Source organism: Crocodylus siamensis, chromosome 12 (assembly GCF_052110815.1).
Source record: "Crocodylus siamensis isolate JL-2025a chromosome 12, ASM5211081v1, whole genome shotgun sequence".
Classification (NCBI taxonomy): Eukaryota; Metazoa; Chordata; order Crocodylia; family Crocodylidae; genus Crocodylus; species Crocodylus siamensis.
This window is the reverse complement of record NC_143406.1, coordinates 40,974,962-40,990,282: the sequence shown is the minus strand read 5'-3', so window position 1 is coordinate 40,990,282 and position 15,321 is coordinate 40,974,962. Positions and strand designations below refer to the sequence as shown.

General features: G+C 42.6%; 1 protein-coding gene across 4 annotated transcripts in view; it reads left to right on the top strand.

Moving 5' to 3' along the window:
* CHLSN (cholesin) overlaps positions 1 to 15,321 on the top strand; it is a 195,493-nt gene that overhangs the window by 145,345 nt on the left and 34,827 nt on the right. For all 4 annotated transcript variants that reach the window (XM_090024247.1, XM_090024249.1, XM_090024246.1 and 1 more), the window contains one exon: positions 9,062 to 9,246. In XM_090024247.1, coding sequence (XP_089880373.1) covers positions 9,062 to 9,246 — 185 coding nt within the window. The remainder of the gene's footprint in view (positions 1 to 9,061; positions 9,247 to 15,321) is intronic.

Sequence of the window (15,321 nt, the reverse complement as noted above, 5' to 3'; positions counted from 1 at the left end):
TATAAGTGTGGCTTCTCTCCTTTGTACTTTTCTTCCATCACCTTGTTCTTGCTCATTCTTTGTAGTTATTTCCAATAACATCCAGGTAACCAAATTGCAGCCAGGGGCCCACAAGCCTTTCTCTCGCATCCAAATAGATCTCTGACACAGACCTCAACATAGCAGTCGAAATTACGTCCCTGCCACAGTGGGGAAGCCAAGTGTGTAGTCATTTGCCTGTTTGTGCCTATTATTGCCATGTGTTGGCAAGCAGAATGACCCCCTATGCGTAAGAAGGGATACAAATTCAGGACAGTTGTGACCCTGGCCCAAATTTGTAACGACTTTGCAGAGCACGTGAATGAAAATGAGATTCCTTTGCTAAGACCATCCTGTAGAGATCACGGTTCCAGTAAAGTTCATCGTATGCTGGCAACAAAGCAGTGAGAGAAATGGGAAGCCTTGTAAATGGTGAGCTAAAATGAGAGAGACGAGCATCTAAAATACTATTCCCTGAATATCAAAAATACCAAAAGTTTGAATGGCCTGGGACCTCACATTAACTGAAATTCTGGAAATTCAGAGATGGATAATGGAAAAATCTAGTTTAAAAACCAATTTCAAACTTCTCTTTCCTGGAAACCTGGTACTATTAAGCATAAGGATACATTTACTAAAGTTGCTTTCATTTTACTACGTTATTGGTAGACTATATATGATGGGTATATGAGCAGAGAGCCACTTTTTAAGCTCCTCCTGCTCACTACAGTCTATCTAGAATTGTTCTTATTGCTAGAGATTATTATTGAACCCCTTCAGTGAGGTGAGCCATGGACACACAATTTTAAATTTTACTTTTTCCCATTACCTTCTATTTCCTTCCACTGAAATTGTAGTCCTGGTTACTATATTTGAACCCCTGTAGGATCTGCAAAATGACTGTTGGAAATGCCTCTAATTTAAACCCCACCTCCCCAGTTGAGAGGGACTGGGAGGCTCTTGCTGATGTTTTTTGGTTTTGAAGAGAGGTAGTTAACCATGTTAGTCTGAAGTCAGGCAGAAGAGTTGTAAAAACACACTGACAGGCAGCAGAGCTCCCTCGGTTGTGGAGTCTGATCTGAGACTGATTCTCCTTGAAGGTCCATCAGAAACCAAGTCAAAGCAGATGCACTTTAAAAAGGATGTGGAGAAGCTTGAGAGAGTCCAGAGCAGAGCCACATGCATGATCAGAGGGCAGGAGAACAGGCCTTATGAGAGGCTGGGAGTCTGGTGCAGGACTCTTCAGCCTGGAGAAGCGAGGGCTCAGGGGGGACTTGGTGGCAGCCTATAAGTACATCAGGGGTGTGCATCAGGATCTGGGGGAATGCCTGTTCACCAGGGCACTCCAAGGGAAGACAAGGTCCAGAGGTCACAAACTGCTGGAAGCCCGTTTTAGACTGGACAGAAGGAAAAACTTCTTTACCGTCCAAGTTTTCAGAGTCTGGAAGTGGTTCAAGAACCTACTCTGGATACCTTTACGAAATGCTTGGATGCTTATCTTGCTGGGGTGATCTGACCCCAGCTGATTTCCTGCCCCTTGAGCAGGGGGCTGGACCCAATGATCTCACGAGGTCCCTTCCAACCCTAATGTCTATGAATCTATTAATCTTTTTTTTTTGTTTCTTTCTGTTACTCTTGGTGACAGGATGTGTTTTGCTTTATATTATTTTCTCTTTAAATATGGGCGAGTTCTTAGCTTTGATAGCAATGGCTATTTTAAAAAAAACAACCTCTATTTAGGAAGCAGAATTGTGGATGTATTCATTTTTTGGTTTATATTGATGACACTTCTCCGGTATAGGTTCTTGTGTTTCTTCTTCCCCTTTCTGAGTGTGCATCATATAATCCACTTCAATTTTTAAGCCATTTTCAGTGAGATTACTGTGAAGTTTAGTTTGATGCAAAGATATGCAGGTAGCCCTAGAAATGAGATTCTTTCATAGAAAAATAGAAAGCGATGTGACACAAAGAATGTTATTATTTCAGTCTCCTTCCCAACACTTGCAGTTAGTATTCCTCAGCGTTGTCCTCGAACAGCCATCTCTAAGGGATGAGGGAATGCAGTGGTGCCTTTGCCTCTTCACAGGCAGCCAAGAACAATGTCAGTTGCAATGTAAATATCTGTCATCTGGAAGCCACCATCTCTCATGTCACAGCCCATTCAATTGCTATTGAAGTATAAAGTATTTTTATTTGTTTAATTTTTCAGACCTGTTTCAAATTGGAATCAGTGACCTAGAGGAAAAATGGATCAAGGTGCCAGTCGTTGGGTCCCAAGCTAGCCAGTCTTCACCATTTATTGGTTTCTCTCTATTTACAGTGTTTTCACGTTCACCTACAAAGTTTAGAGTCGTCACGTTCTGCAGATCGAAGCAGTTTCTGAAATAATATAAGTGACTAGGCAAATATAACCCAGGCTCAACACTCATTTTATTACTGATATTTTCCCAGTACCTTAATTTTGAAAAGCATCCGGTCACTATATTATTATTACTTAGAAATATTGCACAGAAGTTAAAACTTTTTATGTGATTTCTGAGAAGCACTTTGCCACGTATCCATCCCTGAAGCAAAACAAGCTTTGAATAGTACAGAGAAGCACCATCCAGCAACTTAGAGCAGGAAAGAAGTACCTTATTTGCACAAATCCAAGGCACTTCATATTTAAAATATACCCCCACCCCCATTAGATCCTATACATAGCAAGTTATAAATGTGTTTTTATTTTTCATGTAAAGAATCTATTTAGTGGAAAGTCATCTTAAATTTGTCCACCCCACTGCTGTGGCACAGAAAGCAGCAGTGGAGGGGGAGGGACCAGACACTTTCCCCGCCCCCAGCGCCTGCCCATCCTGCTTTCTTCCCCTACCTGTTGCCCCCTATGCCTTTGCCTGCCCTCTACCTCTTGCTCCCCCTCTGGAACCTGCCCCCAGGCCATTTCCCCCACACCTGACCCCTGCTGCCTGCCCCACCTTCTCCCACCACTTAGGGGCTCTGGGGCAGTCAACAGCAGCGGTGGCCCCAGCCCTGCCCAGCTGGGGAGAAATGGTGGCAGCTCTAACTGGGCCAGTTTGGGGCTGGAGGGACTGAAACAGGAAGTAAGGAGGGGTGGGAGGAGCTGGGGGCTATGCAGTGTCCTTTGTGCACCCCGCTACCTGCACACACGAGTCTCCCCCATTTCCTTCCTGCCACCCAGGGGTCTCCCCTGCTACACAAGCCATCCCAGCCTTGGATAGGCAGTGGCTCAGCCCCACCTGCAGCTCCAAGCCCAGGGCCGAAGCCCCAGCTGACTTGCTGCTTGCCCTGGGCTGGCACTTGAATCCAAGAGAAAGCTTTCTTTTTCTCATGATGACTGGGAAAAAACATCATCTTGGATTCAAGTAAACACAGTAATTGTAACTGAAGGGGGAGTTTTAAGTTCCCATCAGCAGAAAGTAGTTGCACAAATCTGAATTTGGTGAAGGCATCTGAGCTAGTATCCTTTTATTCATGCAAACACACAAGTGGTTGTGTAATTTTTGTCTGTCTTATTGCAATATAACACATTTGGGGTACACTACCCCTTAACTTCTTTTCAGGACTCCAAGAAGAAAAAAAATCACCTCCTTGATTGCAAAAAACAATAGGTTTCCTCTGGATTTCCTTCCTTTAAGTGTGTTAACCTAGCATGACCTTCTTTAGATAGAGATCTAAGGAGCTTGCAGCCCAAAGTGGTATGGTAGTTGGCAGCCAGCTTTGCAGATAAGCAAAGTGGTGTTTTTGCTGTGCACATGCTTTAAATTTATCACAGCAATAAATAAGTATATTACATGGTAGCATGTGGAATTATATTAGTAATACTCACAATAAGACGTAACACCAAAATTAGTATGTCCCATTATGAAATAAGATAACGGGAATACTTTGCAGTGTAAATAGAAGAATGGATTTAATTTTATTTTTTAAATAAAGATAAGACCAAATGAAAACTCTGAATCTGAACTTTGAAAAGCTGAATTCAAATCTAAGATACAATATGCAGTTAGCTTGCATTAGCAAGAGAGAGAAATCATTGTATTAACACTGTGCCAGAATCAAAAGCTACTATTATTCGTTTCATAAAGAATTGGTTTTATAAAAGATAGGAACACTGTAACAATAAGATATCAGATTCTAGATTGAACAAGATACAAGGTACTTTTATTGGTTTAATAAAGGATGGGTACGACAGTAGGATATCAAAACACAGTTCATTCAACTTAAATTCAATATAACATGTCTTGAAAATAACTTAAGTCCATTTTTTCTTGTTAAGTGTCTGGTCCTGATTCTGTTAAAATCACTGAGAAAATTACCGTTAACTTCAGGGAATATATACTCCAAAATGGGTGTACTTTACTATGCTACTAAAGCATCTGGCTTCCGGATAATTATCATAAGGCTGGATGATAGTAGATATTAGCCAGATTGATGAAGCTAGCATGATTTGGTAAAAGTTAATAGAATTAGTAAATAGAAAGCTTCCATGAATTATAAAATTGTTGGCATTTTCATAAGGAAAGTGTTTGCAACTTTGAACAGAAGCCTAATGTATCATATCTGAATTGGAATGAATTACAGTATATTCTCTCAATAGAGAACCGTGATGTGTTAACCCTGACACTTATAACAGTGGAAAATTTCCAACATAAATGAAGAGCAGTGCCTTTGTTTTGGTTGGCCAGAAATGAATGTTGCCCAGATGAGTGTTTTGTATTGGGACCTAGTTGCAGGGGTACAAGCAACTTGTTTTGTTTTCACTGGAGAGCAGTTGGGGAAGGGATAAAAGAGCTTTTTGATAATGTGAGGAATGTGAGGGGGAAGGGAAGGGAAGGTACTGAGATATGCATTTACTGTAAGCATGAGGAAGCAGAGGCCTCTTTATCAGAACTGGTCTAATGATGTGCCACAGTCACTTTATTTGAAAGCTTCGGGGCTCAAGGAAAAGTAAACAGATTCATTACATTATTTGTAAAAGAAAATTAAGTGCAGTTTGTTCTCTAGGGGACAGCTGCTGTAGTAATCTTCTACAAACACTTTAGGAATGACTGTAGCCTATGTTTTTTGGATTTCGCCTGGCTACATTGTTATTTCAGTAAATGCAGGAATGGCTTATCAAACAAAAACTTTGCTTCCTGTAAAATAAGTACCTTCCTGCTTTTATCCTAAATACTAATTCTTTTCAGCATAAGTTTTAAAAGGGCTCTTGTACAAATGTAATGTCTGCTTTAGTTGCTTAACCTGTGTAAGTATGTTTGCACGTGCACGTGGGCTGCAACCTTTCTTCCTTTCCAGAAAATAGTTTACAGAACAAATCAAAACTCTTTTCTGAAATGTCCCTGCCCCCCATTTAATCAAGTGCTTTCTTGCCCCTATTGAGCTCAGTTAGACTTTGAAAACAGCAAGCTGCAAAGACAAGTCAGAGTAAACCTTGATGATATGGGAATGCAGACAGAACAAATGTTTAGTCCTCAGCAGGTATCTTTGGCCCTGTCTTATCCACCACACCCTTCCCTTTCATATAGCTAGTAATAATGGCACTGAGCAGTTACATTGTCACCTTAAATCACTTCACAAATATTAATTGATGACATGTTAAGAATTTGGCACTTCATAAGCAGACAAGATTCTTTGGGTAAATGTGATATCTTTTATTAGACCAACTAAGTAGCTGGAAAAATTGTTCTTTACAACCTATTGGGCACAGACACCCTTCTCTGAATACCATTGGGCTTATTGAAACACACCTGATATTCTCCTAAAAACGATTCACTTCTAACTGATTGGATACCTTCTAATGAATGCCTTCTCAGAGCAAAAAGGGAGATTCAGAGTCTTTTAAATATCTGACCGAGTGCCCCCGGAGCAGTGTTTCTCAACCTGTGGGTCTCAACCCAAAAGTGGGTCACAAGAATACATGAAAGGGTGGCAAACAAACTTTAAAAATGGATTCTCCTTTAAAGGAGAAATACTTGGGAAACTGTGGGTTTTCCCTTGCAGGCTGGGAGAGCTGCAGCCTGCGAGGGGCTGCTTGACACCCCCCCATTCCTCACCCCCCCCCCCGCACACCCACCCCCAGCCCCACATGCAGGGTGGAGCTGGGGGACAGCGGTCAGGAGTGAGGGGCACCAGGTGGGGACTGGCCACTGAAGTTTACAAATGGGTCCTGGCACAAAAACGGTTGAGACCTGCTGCCCTAGAGAATAGCCACGAGGCTAATCTAACTGGACCCAACAGCTGGATCCCACATGCTTTCAGATCAGCTGGATCCGGGCAGGATCCACACACTACTCCAGTTCTGTACTCTCAGGAGCACTCCTGGGGTGCAGACTCTCTGCCTACCTTCTATAGAAATGTGAGACGTCTCAGTGCAGCACTCCTATGCCAACCTTCTCCCAACCCCAAACTTCCCTGTTTCTGCCTTACTTTGATTGTATCTGGCCATTTGTGTCAGAAGTCTCTCCACGTTCAGTTTAGTCCTTGTCTGCCTTGTAGGAAGGTCCTTGTGCTCTAGTCAGTCTCTTGCACCCAGAATTCCCAGATAAAAGTTTGTGTCCTAGGCATGTTGTGTTCGCATGCACAGTACCTGTGTTTCATGGGCAGTGGGCTAATGGATAGGAATCATGAACAAGTCCGTAGTCCCTGATAACTGTATTCATGTCTTAGCTCTCCACAAGATGAGCTGCATGCCCTCCTTCTCAGGGCTTTGTTATATACCTCAGTTAGGTTATACATATACTACTCTAAACTGGCAGTAGAGGCAAAACACAAAGTCTGATCAGATACAAACTGGAAGGCAGAAAACAAAATTGATGGACATAACTAGGTACAGGTCTACCCCAATCCATAACAGGGCCATGATTTAGAAATGTGTTTTGATGTCAGCAATTGGAAACAAATTGCTGAAGTCAAATATTAGAAAGATATCTTTTTTATTAAGATGCAAAGAGAGCTGTCTTCGTAAGAGAATCTTTTAAATTCCACTTGATCTTGTATTTCTAGAAATGAGTCAGGATCATTCTTTGCCCATCTGAAACATGACTTTGTAAAGGAAGAGAGCATTGGCTCTTTGTTTCACACTGCACATTACATAGTAGAGAATTTCACACAGGCCACTTCCCCTCCTACCTTTCCCATTTTCATCATTGTGGTATTTCCTTTGCTGATAATTTTGGAGGCCAGCAAAGAGGTGTCTCTGTACCCAGGCTTAAGAACCACGGAGCCAGAGGATTGACTAGGGAGACGTCAGGAAATAACTTCTGTGTAAACTTCCTGGCAGCTTGTTTCCCCTTCTTTTTGCTCAGTTACTTGGTCCAATCCATTTGTCAAGATTTCATGACTCCTAAAATATTCCATTCACATGCACATTTTTCCCTCTTCCTTTCATCTATCACATGCAGACCCCTCTGCTCAGGACTTTTCCATTCTGAAAGTTTCCTCCTAGAAAAGAGGAAAAGGAAAGCTGTATGTTATCTGTAGAAACAGATTTCACTCCAGAGAGCATCAGCTTTTATTTGCTCCTGCCACTAAGTTGCTTTTGCAACTTGGGGAAGGCAACTCAGTGACAAAGGCCCACTACCATACTCAAAGCAGTGCTTGAAGCATGGAAATGGAGAAGGAGCAATTCCAGAAACCACTGAGAAAGAACGGGTTGACAAAATATTGTTCCGGGTTCTGTGGAGGACCTGCCAGAATAGCAACCATGTGGGGGAAATAAAGAGTTGGAAGTTCTAGCATCATTCATCCACAATGATTGCATTGTGGCAGAGAGATTCTCCAAGTCTGGGATGCTGCTTGTTAGGTCCCCATTCTCCAGTGTCCAGCTGTTGCTGGTACGGTGCACATTAAGAGGTGGTTCCCAGCATCCAAAATCCTGTTGTCCCCCAGGGATTTAGGAATCCAAACACCCAAAGAAAATTGCATCTGAAATCCAGGGAATGTAGATCTTTGTGTCAGATATGAATGAAAGCATTTTGGTGTCCCTGGTGGGTAGCTGTGGCAGAGGACTCCATAATCCTCTTAAGTAGATTGACTGTTAATAGTACCTGCATGAAAAGAGGGCTAAAGTGTAGTCCTCACTGGTTTAAGATTATGGGGAGGGAGTGGGTTGGGGGCATAATCCCCGTAGGCCAGTGGAAGAAAGTTGATACAAGCAAGGTACAGAATCTCAGCTTTTATCAGTACACTTAGATATCCTGGGTCCAGACCATTAAAAGATCACTTATACCTTTACAGTGCAGATGGTAGTGGACTGGACAGCTCTATCATGATGAGATTTGCTACAATAAGAGGCAAGTACATTCATGTGGAAGACAGAGCTTTTGTGCAATGGGCTCCCTCAGGAGCTAAGTACCGTGATAAACCTTTTGAACTTTCCCTTGCATTCAAGGGATATTTGTTTGACCTTTACCTTCCCCAGTATAAGCAGACAGCAGCATGTATATGTTAAAAATATATAACAACCAAAAAAAATCCACTACACACACTGCTCCCACTGGGAAAAAGGTAAGAACAAATAACACGTGAGGGCTTTTATCCCTGTCACAGTTGAAAAGCACAAACACTATGGCGATGAGTAGAGTATAGTATCAGAGCAATGGATGGAACAAAACAGAAATGTTCCCGAAGGCTAGTGTCAGATTGACAATACTGCACATTTGAAAGTGCAGCACACTGATAGATATTCAATACAGTAAAGTTCTCAAGTGAGAATTTCCTAGTAATGAAACACCTCGTGCTCCTTCTTCAGAAAATTGAAGTTATGTTTTGTCCCATGGTTCATTTCTTTATAGTAATATTATAATACTGTACTGTACTGTAGTATTGCACTTCCAATCCTTTCAGTGATTACTGAGCTCTTGCTGAAGAAGGACAGTAAAAAGTTTGCATTGGGAGATATACTTCTTTATATGTAGTGTTTTACTTTAAAAAGGGACAGTCTGTTTTACTCGCTTGTATAATGTACATATCGTGAAGTTAAGCATAGAAGTTTTTCTGAAAAATGTTGATTTTTTTTTTCTTTCAGGCAATGAAAGCAGTAGAGGAAGAGAAGGAGCTGTCTGCAGAGGAAAGGAGGATTTTGGAAAGAAAATTAAAGAAAGAGCGTAAGAAGGAAGAAAAAAAACTGATGCGGGAAGCTGGAATCTCTGCTAAGAAAGAGGAGACCAAAAAGCCATCAGGGTCTGAGTTGGCACTGGAGTATTTAACTAGGTAAGAATCCCAAAACTACTGAAGCTCTGCATGAAAAGTAAGCTGTAGATCATGGCAGAAATGCAGACCCAGCTGAATTAAGTAATAAAACTTCAAAGTTCAACTTAGAGTTGAATGTTAGTTTCATATTTCTTCTCAGCTGGCATATATGGACAAAACGATTCATTCAACTTTATTATTCTTCATTATTATTATTTATACTGCATCTATCTGTTTGAACCACCATGGAAATCATAGTTTCATAGTTTCTAGGGTCGGAAGGGACCTGAACAGATCATCTAGTCCAACCCCCTGCCATGGCAGGAAAGAGTACTGGGGTCAAACGACCCCAGCAAGATGTTCATCTAACCTCCTCTTAAAAACCCCCAGGGTAGGAGCCTGCACCACATCCCTTGGAAGTTGGTTCCAGGCCCTAGCCGCCCTGACCATGAAGTAGTGCCTCCTGATGTCTAACCTAAACCTACCCTCTGCCAGCTTGTGACCGTTATTCCTGGTCACTCCTGGCAGTGCTCGGAGGAACAGTGACTCCCCCAATGCCTGCTGATACCCCCTGACTAGTTTATAACAGGCCACAAGATCCCCCTCAGCCTTCTCTTTTGGAGGCTGAACAGGTTCGGGTCCCGTAGCCTCTCCTCATAGGGCCTACCCCGCTCTCCTCTGATCATGCAAGTGGCCCTCCTCTGGACCCTCTCGATGCTGTCCACATCTCTCTTGAAGTGCGGCGCCCAGAACTGGATGCAGTACTCCAGCTGCGGCCTGACCAGTGCCGCATAGAGGGGGAGTGTCACCTCTTTTGACCTGCTCGAGGTGCATCTGTGGATGCATGACAAGGTGCGGTTGGCCTTCTTAACTGCCTCCCCACACTGCCGGCCCACGTTCATCCTGGAGTCAATGATGACCCCAAGCTCCTTTTCCGCTTCCATGCTGACAAGAGGAGAGTTCCCCAACCTGTAGGTATGGTGCCGGTTGTTCCTCCCCAGGTGCATCACCTTGCACTTGTCTGTGTTGAATCCCATCCTATTCTCATCCGCCCACCCTTGTAACCTGTCTAGGTCTGATTGTATCCTGTTGCTTCCTTCTAGTGTGCCCACATCCCCCCACATCTTAGTGTCATCAGCAAATATGAACAGGGTGCTTTTTACCCCTTCGTCCAAATCACTGATGAAGATGTTGAGCAGTGCGGGCCCGAGGACCGAGCCCTGGGGGACCCCACTGCCCACGTCCTTCCAGGTTGAGAAGGACCCATCCACTACCACCCTCTGGGTGCAGCCCCCCAGCCAGTTGGCGACCCATTTGACTGTGTGGGTGTCTACGCCACAGCCCCCCCAGTTTCTTAATGAGAACGGGGTGAGAGACGGTGTCAAAAGCCTTCCGGAAGTCCAGGAAGACTATGTCCACTGCTACCCCTGCATCTAATGATCTGGTGATCTGATCGTAAAAGGCCACCAGGTTGGTCTGACAGGACCTGCCACTGATGAACCCGTGCTGTTTGCCCCTAAGCATGCAGTCCCCTGCTGGCCCCTCCTGGATGTGTGCCAGAATAATTTTCTCAAACAGCTTGCCTAGGATTGAGGTAAGACTAACTGGCCTATAGTTTCCCAGGTCATCCCTCCTCCCTTTTTTGAAGAGGGGAACCACGTTGGCCCTCTTCCAGTCCTCCGGTACCTCTCCTGAGCACCACGAGTGCTCGTAAAGCCGTGCCAGGGGACTTGCAATGACCTGGGCCAGTTCCTTTAGAACTCTAGGGTGGAGATCATCCGGACCGGCTGACTTGAAAACGTCCAGCCCCTCAAGAAACTCCCTAAGTAAATCCTCGCTAACCCTTGGCCTAGGTGTGCCTCCCCCGGGGCCCGAGGGGGGCCTAGCAGGGAGGTGGCTGTCCTGGTCCCTACTTAGGAAGACGGAGGCAAAGAAATCGTTAAACATGTTAGCTTTGTCGTCTGGTGTAGCAACCAAGTTTCCCAACGCATCCTGCAAGGGCCCCACATTACCCGGGACCTTCTTTTTACCTCCTATGTATTTAAAAAAGGACTTCTTATTGTTCTTAATCTGGGAAGCTAGTCCCAGTTCCATCTCCACCTTGGCCTTCCTAACTACCCCCCTACATCTCCGAGCAACTGCAGAATAGTCCTCCCTGGAGATGACCCCTTCTTTACATTGGGTGTAAGCCTCCTTTTTAGCAAGGAGACATTCCCAGATGCTTTTGGTGAGCCATGGAGGCTTGTGTGCTCTCCTGCTCCCTTTGATCCTCATCGGGATTACCTTCCTTTGGGCTTGGAGGATAGTCTCCTTAAGGAGCGACCACTCACCTTGGACACCTGGCTCCCCTCCCCTCTGGGATCTCAGCGCTTCTCCAACTATCCTCCTTAGCTCGTTGAAGTTTTCCCTCTTAAAATCTTAAAATCATGGCAGAAGACATTCCCTGCCTTGAACATTTTATTGCACTTCCCATCTTTTCAGTGATCATTGAGATCTTGCTGAAGAAGGACGATAAAAACACCTGGGAAATTTACTGCTTTGTAGTGTGCTGCTTTGAGACAGTCTGTTTTAGTCTCTTATATGATAAAGTAGCATTACATGGTTAGAGATCATATAATCTTATTCAATGTAACCCAAAGCAATCGGTGGCATTTGGGAATTGTAAATGAGATGCACTACACTCCATTTTAAACTTTGTAAAGTTAAAAAGCTGTCCACTTGTATGCCAAGGTTCATCACTGAACAGGTTTCAGATTGCAAATAATTATTTTCTGTAGTTGGCATATTTGTGCATAATACTTAAAATTCCAGTGTAAAGCAAAGTCCACATTTAAAAGAAATGCAACTAAACTCTCTTAGTACACTATAACCAGTGAAAAGTCCTAAATAAACAGGAAGGTGGCATTTATTTTTTCTGAACTAAAAACTACTCTGCACCTCTAAAAGCTCCAGAAGATTTGCATGTAACAAAGAATAGGTTACTACTTGGAACAGCTCCAGTTTTCTATCTCTGGCAGTGCTTAAAATGAAATACTCAGACAGTCTGAATGGTTACTTACAACTTACAACTCCTCAGTGGGGAGGGAGGAAATTAATTGCATTCCAGGCTGAGGGACATGTGCATTTTTGTTACATAACCTTCATCACAGAGTGATAGCAAAATGATAATAATATTTTAGATCTGGAAAACAGCTGGGGCCCTTCACCATTGTTTTGAACTGCAAATGGATTGGTAGTTAGCTGCCATCTGTTTAAATCGTACTCTGGAATGTGTGTTAGTAGGTGGGGATATGGAGATAATGGCTTTCAGGTTTGGAAAGCAAAAGAACAGGCTGTGGGATTTTTGGTTAATATTCTGTATTATCTTTTTGGTTTTTTGCCTAGTTAGGTGTACAAAATAAAACCCTGAGGACATCGTAACTGTTAGAGAGAAACATATTTTGACCATAGTGTCTCATTTGACCTAATACCAAATTACCTTTGAACCTGTCAGTGCGCAGTTTGGTTGTGTAATTGAGTTCTCTGTGTATATACATCAACATGGTATTGGGGAATTATGGCATAAACCACTGACTTGAATCCAGTGAGATTAACAGAGAAGGGCTGTAGGATTCTGATCTACAGAGCAGATATGATGATAAAGTTTTCCAGCTGTTAATTCTGGTTACCTGTCTTGTACTGTTTTAAATTACAGAAAAACCTACCTTCTTTTTTATACATTTGAAAAGCTTCCATCACCCTTAGGATGGGCAACTGAACAAAAGGCCCATACTTAGAAGTCATCACTCAGGATCATGCCTTCAGTTTTGATCTTCAAGAGAAAAGAAGTCTGAAAGCATAGGTCTTAGTGGCAAAACTCCCACTGACTTCATTGGGGCCTGGATTTCAATCCTGTTCTCTTTTTCAATTGGCAAAGTCATTTTCTGAATAAAGGAGAGTGTAGGAAGAAAAGGCAGTAGTACAGGTGAATGATGAGTGATACTGAAAGCAAACAAAAGGAAGTTGTGAGTTTATTTTCTGCACTTACGTAATTTAGTAAAATACTTGGTAGGTAAGGTAGAGTTTTAACCGTCTAACTCTTAATGTGAATCTCCTGTTGGACAGGTGGAACTTGAAGTTATTTATTGGGGACTAAGACTGTAATTTCAGTTTATTAGCAACAGAATATTCAGTGTTAAAAAACACCACATCTCATTTTGGCTTTTGAATTCACTAAAAGAAATCAACCCTAAATTGGTACAGTGAGCCTCAGTATGCCTCAGAGGAAAATATTAGGACACACTAAGAGAGAGATGCATGGGAAAATGCAAGTAATTATTTTATAGGGCAGAGGGAATTGCTTGCATATTCCAAGAATTATTAGCACTTTGGTAGAATCACAGTGATGTACATGGAACAGAATAAACAGTATTTCTTCACCAGAAAAGGTCAAACAGGAGAAGAAAAAGAAGAATGCAGGAAAGGAGTAACAAAACGTTAAGTGTGGAAAAGAAACAGAAATGAATCTATCCTAAGGTTTTTGTGTTTCCTTGTTTTACTGTATATAGAACAACCTGGTTCAGGTGCAGTGCTGTATGCTGTAGTTTAAAAAATAAAATGAGAGTAGCACTCAGGCCCCAAGGTAGAGGTTCTTCTTTGCTGGTGCATAGCATCACTCCCTCGAGGGCATGCCTCACCCTCCTAGTTGCAATGAATTAATGAAGAGCTAACATTTATGAGAGGGAGTAAGTCATGCCCAGAGTGGGGAATCTGAGACTGTTGACTGGAGACTTACCTCCTGATGCCTCTGACACCAGCAATAAAAAAATCACAGCTATATTCAAAACAGTCTTCAGCACGGCATAGCTGTGTTAGGCAGGACACATGACTCTTCCTGACAGAAATAACTGGTTCTTCCACCCCCTTCACAGAGTGTCAGGTGTTTTCAGAAGATTTAGTACTGATGAACACAGCATGCATGAATCAGAACTATACTTTCAACCTTGCACGTGGTTTGTTACTACTGAGGGCGGAGGAATTAGGGCTAGATTAGTAGAGTCTGGGCCCCAAGAATATAAAGTCTGATGTTACAGAGGGAGTCCCAGATAAACTCGGTTAAATCCTCAGGTGGTGTAAAGCAGGTTAGGTGCACTGAAGTCAGCGATAACTAAAGAAGTTATACCTCCTAAGGATCTGCTCTCGTTGTAGCAGAGTGCCCTCAAATATAGCTGCAACAGCATCACTGGCCCAGGCCTAAGGAGGAGAGGCGACCACGTTCACAAATGGATAAAGGAAAGGGCACAAAATGACAATGTACAGAACAGCAAGCCCAGGGGGTACAATTAAGACTGTCTGGCATGGATTTCCAGAAAGTATAATCCATTAGTCATTTCAGTGATCACAAATAAGCCAAAAGGGACAAACCCTTTGGGAAATGAACATCAATTTTCTCTTAAAGCAGCCTTGTTTTTCAGCTAACTTAAAAAAAAAAAAAAAGATTCTTCCTGTTTATCAGGATGTTCATTAAAGGACTTCTTAGTTGACAAAAGCACTTTAAAGTGAGGTCAGATGGGAATGCCACCTTGGAACTGATGGAGGGTATATTGCAGGAGGAAAAAAAAACAATTTAATTACAGTGATTCCTAATGCTTGCTCATTGAAAACAAATCATCCTGCATTTAAATAATACCAGGAGTGTGATGCACAGCAGCCCTGCGAAAAACTTGGATATATAAAGGTAATGCTCAACTCGTTTTTCTGGCTTTACCATGTCTTAAAATAAAAACACAAACACAATAGAATAGTTTTTATAAGAGTTTGTTGGGTATCTAGACAGTAAGCGCTAAAGTCCTGATTGGTAACTGCTTTGAAGTTCAGTGAGTGTTTAATATTAGTAGGCAATGCAAACTAATGATGTTGGGGACACCACCAGAATATATGACTTGGAAATGCTCTGAAAGTTCAGGGCATTATCTGAACATATCTGGTCTTGTTTGATCAAGAAATTAGGCTGGAAGTCTTCTAAGAATAGCCTTTCTCTGGAGATTTCCTTTTCTTCTTGGTTGTGGGTGGAGCGGAAGGATAGTGAAAGGTTGTCTCCTTACTGCACCACTGTTC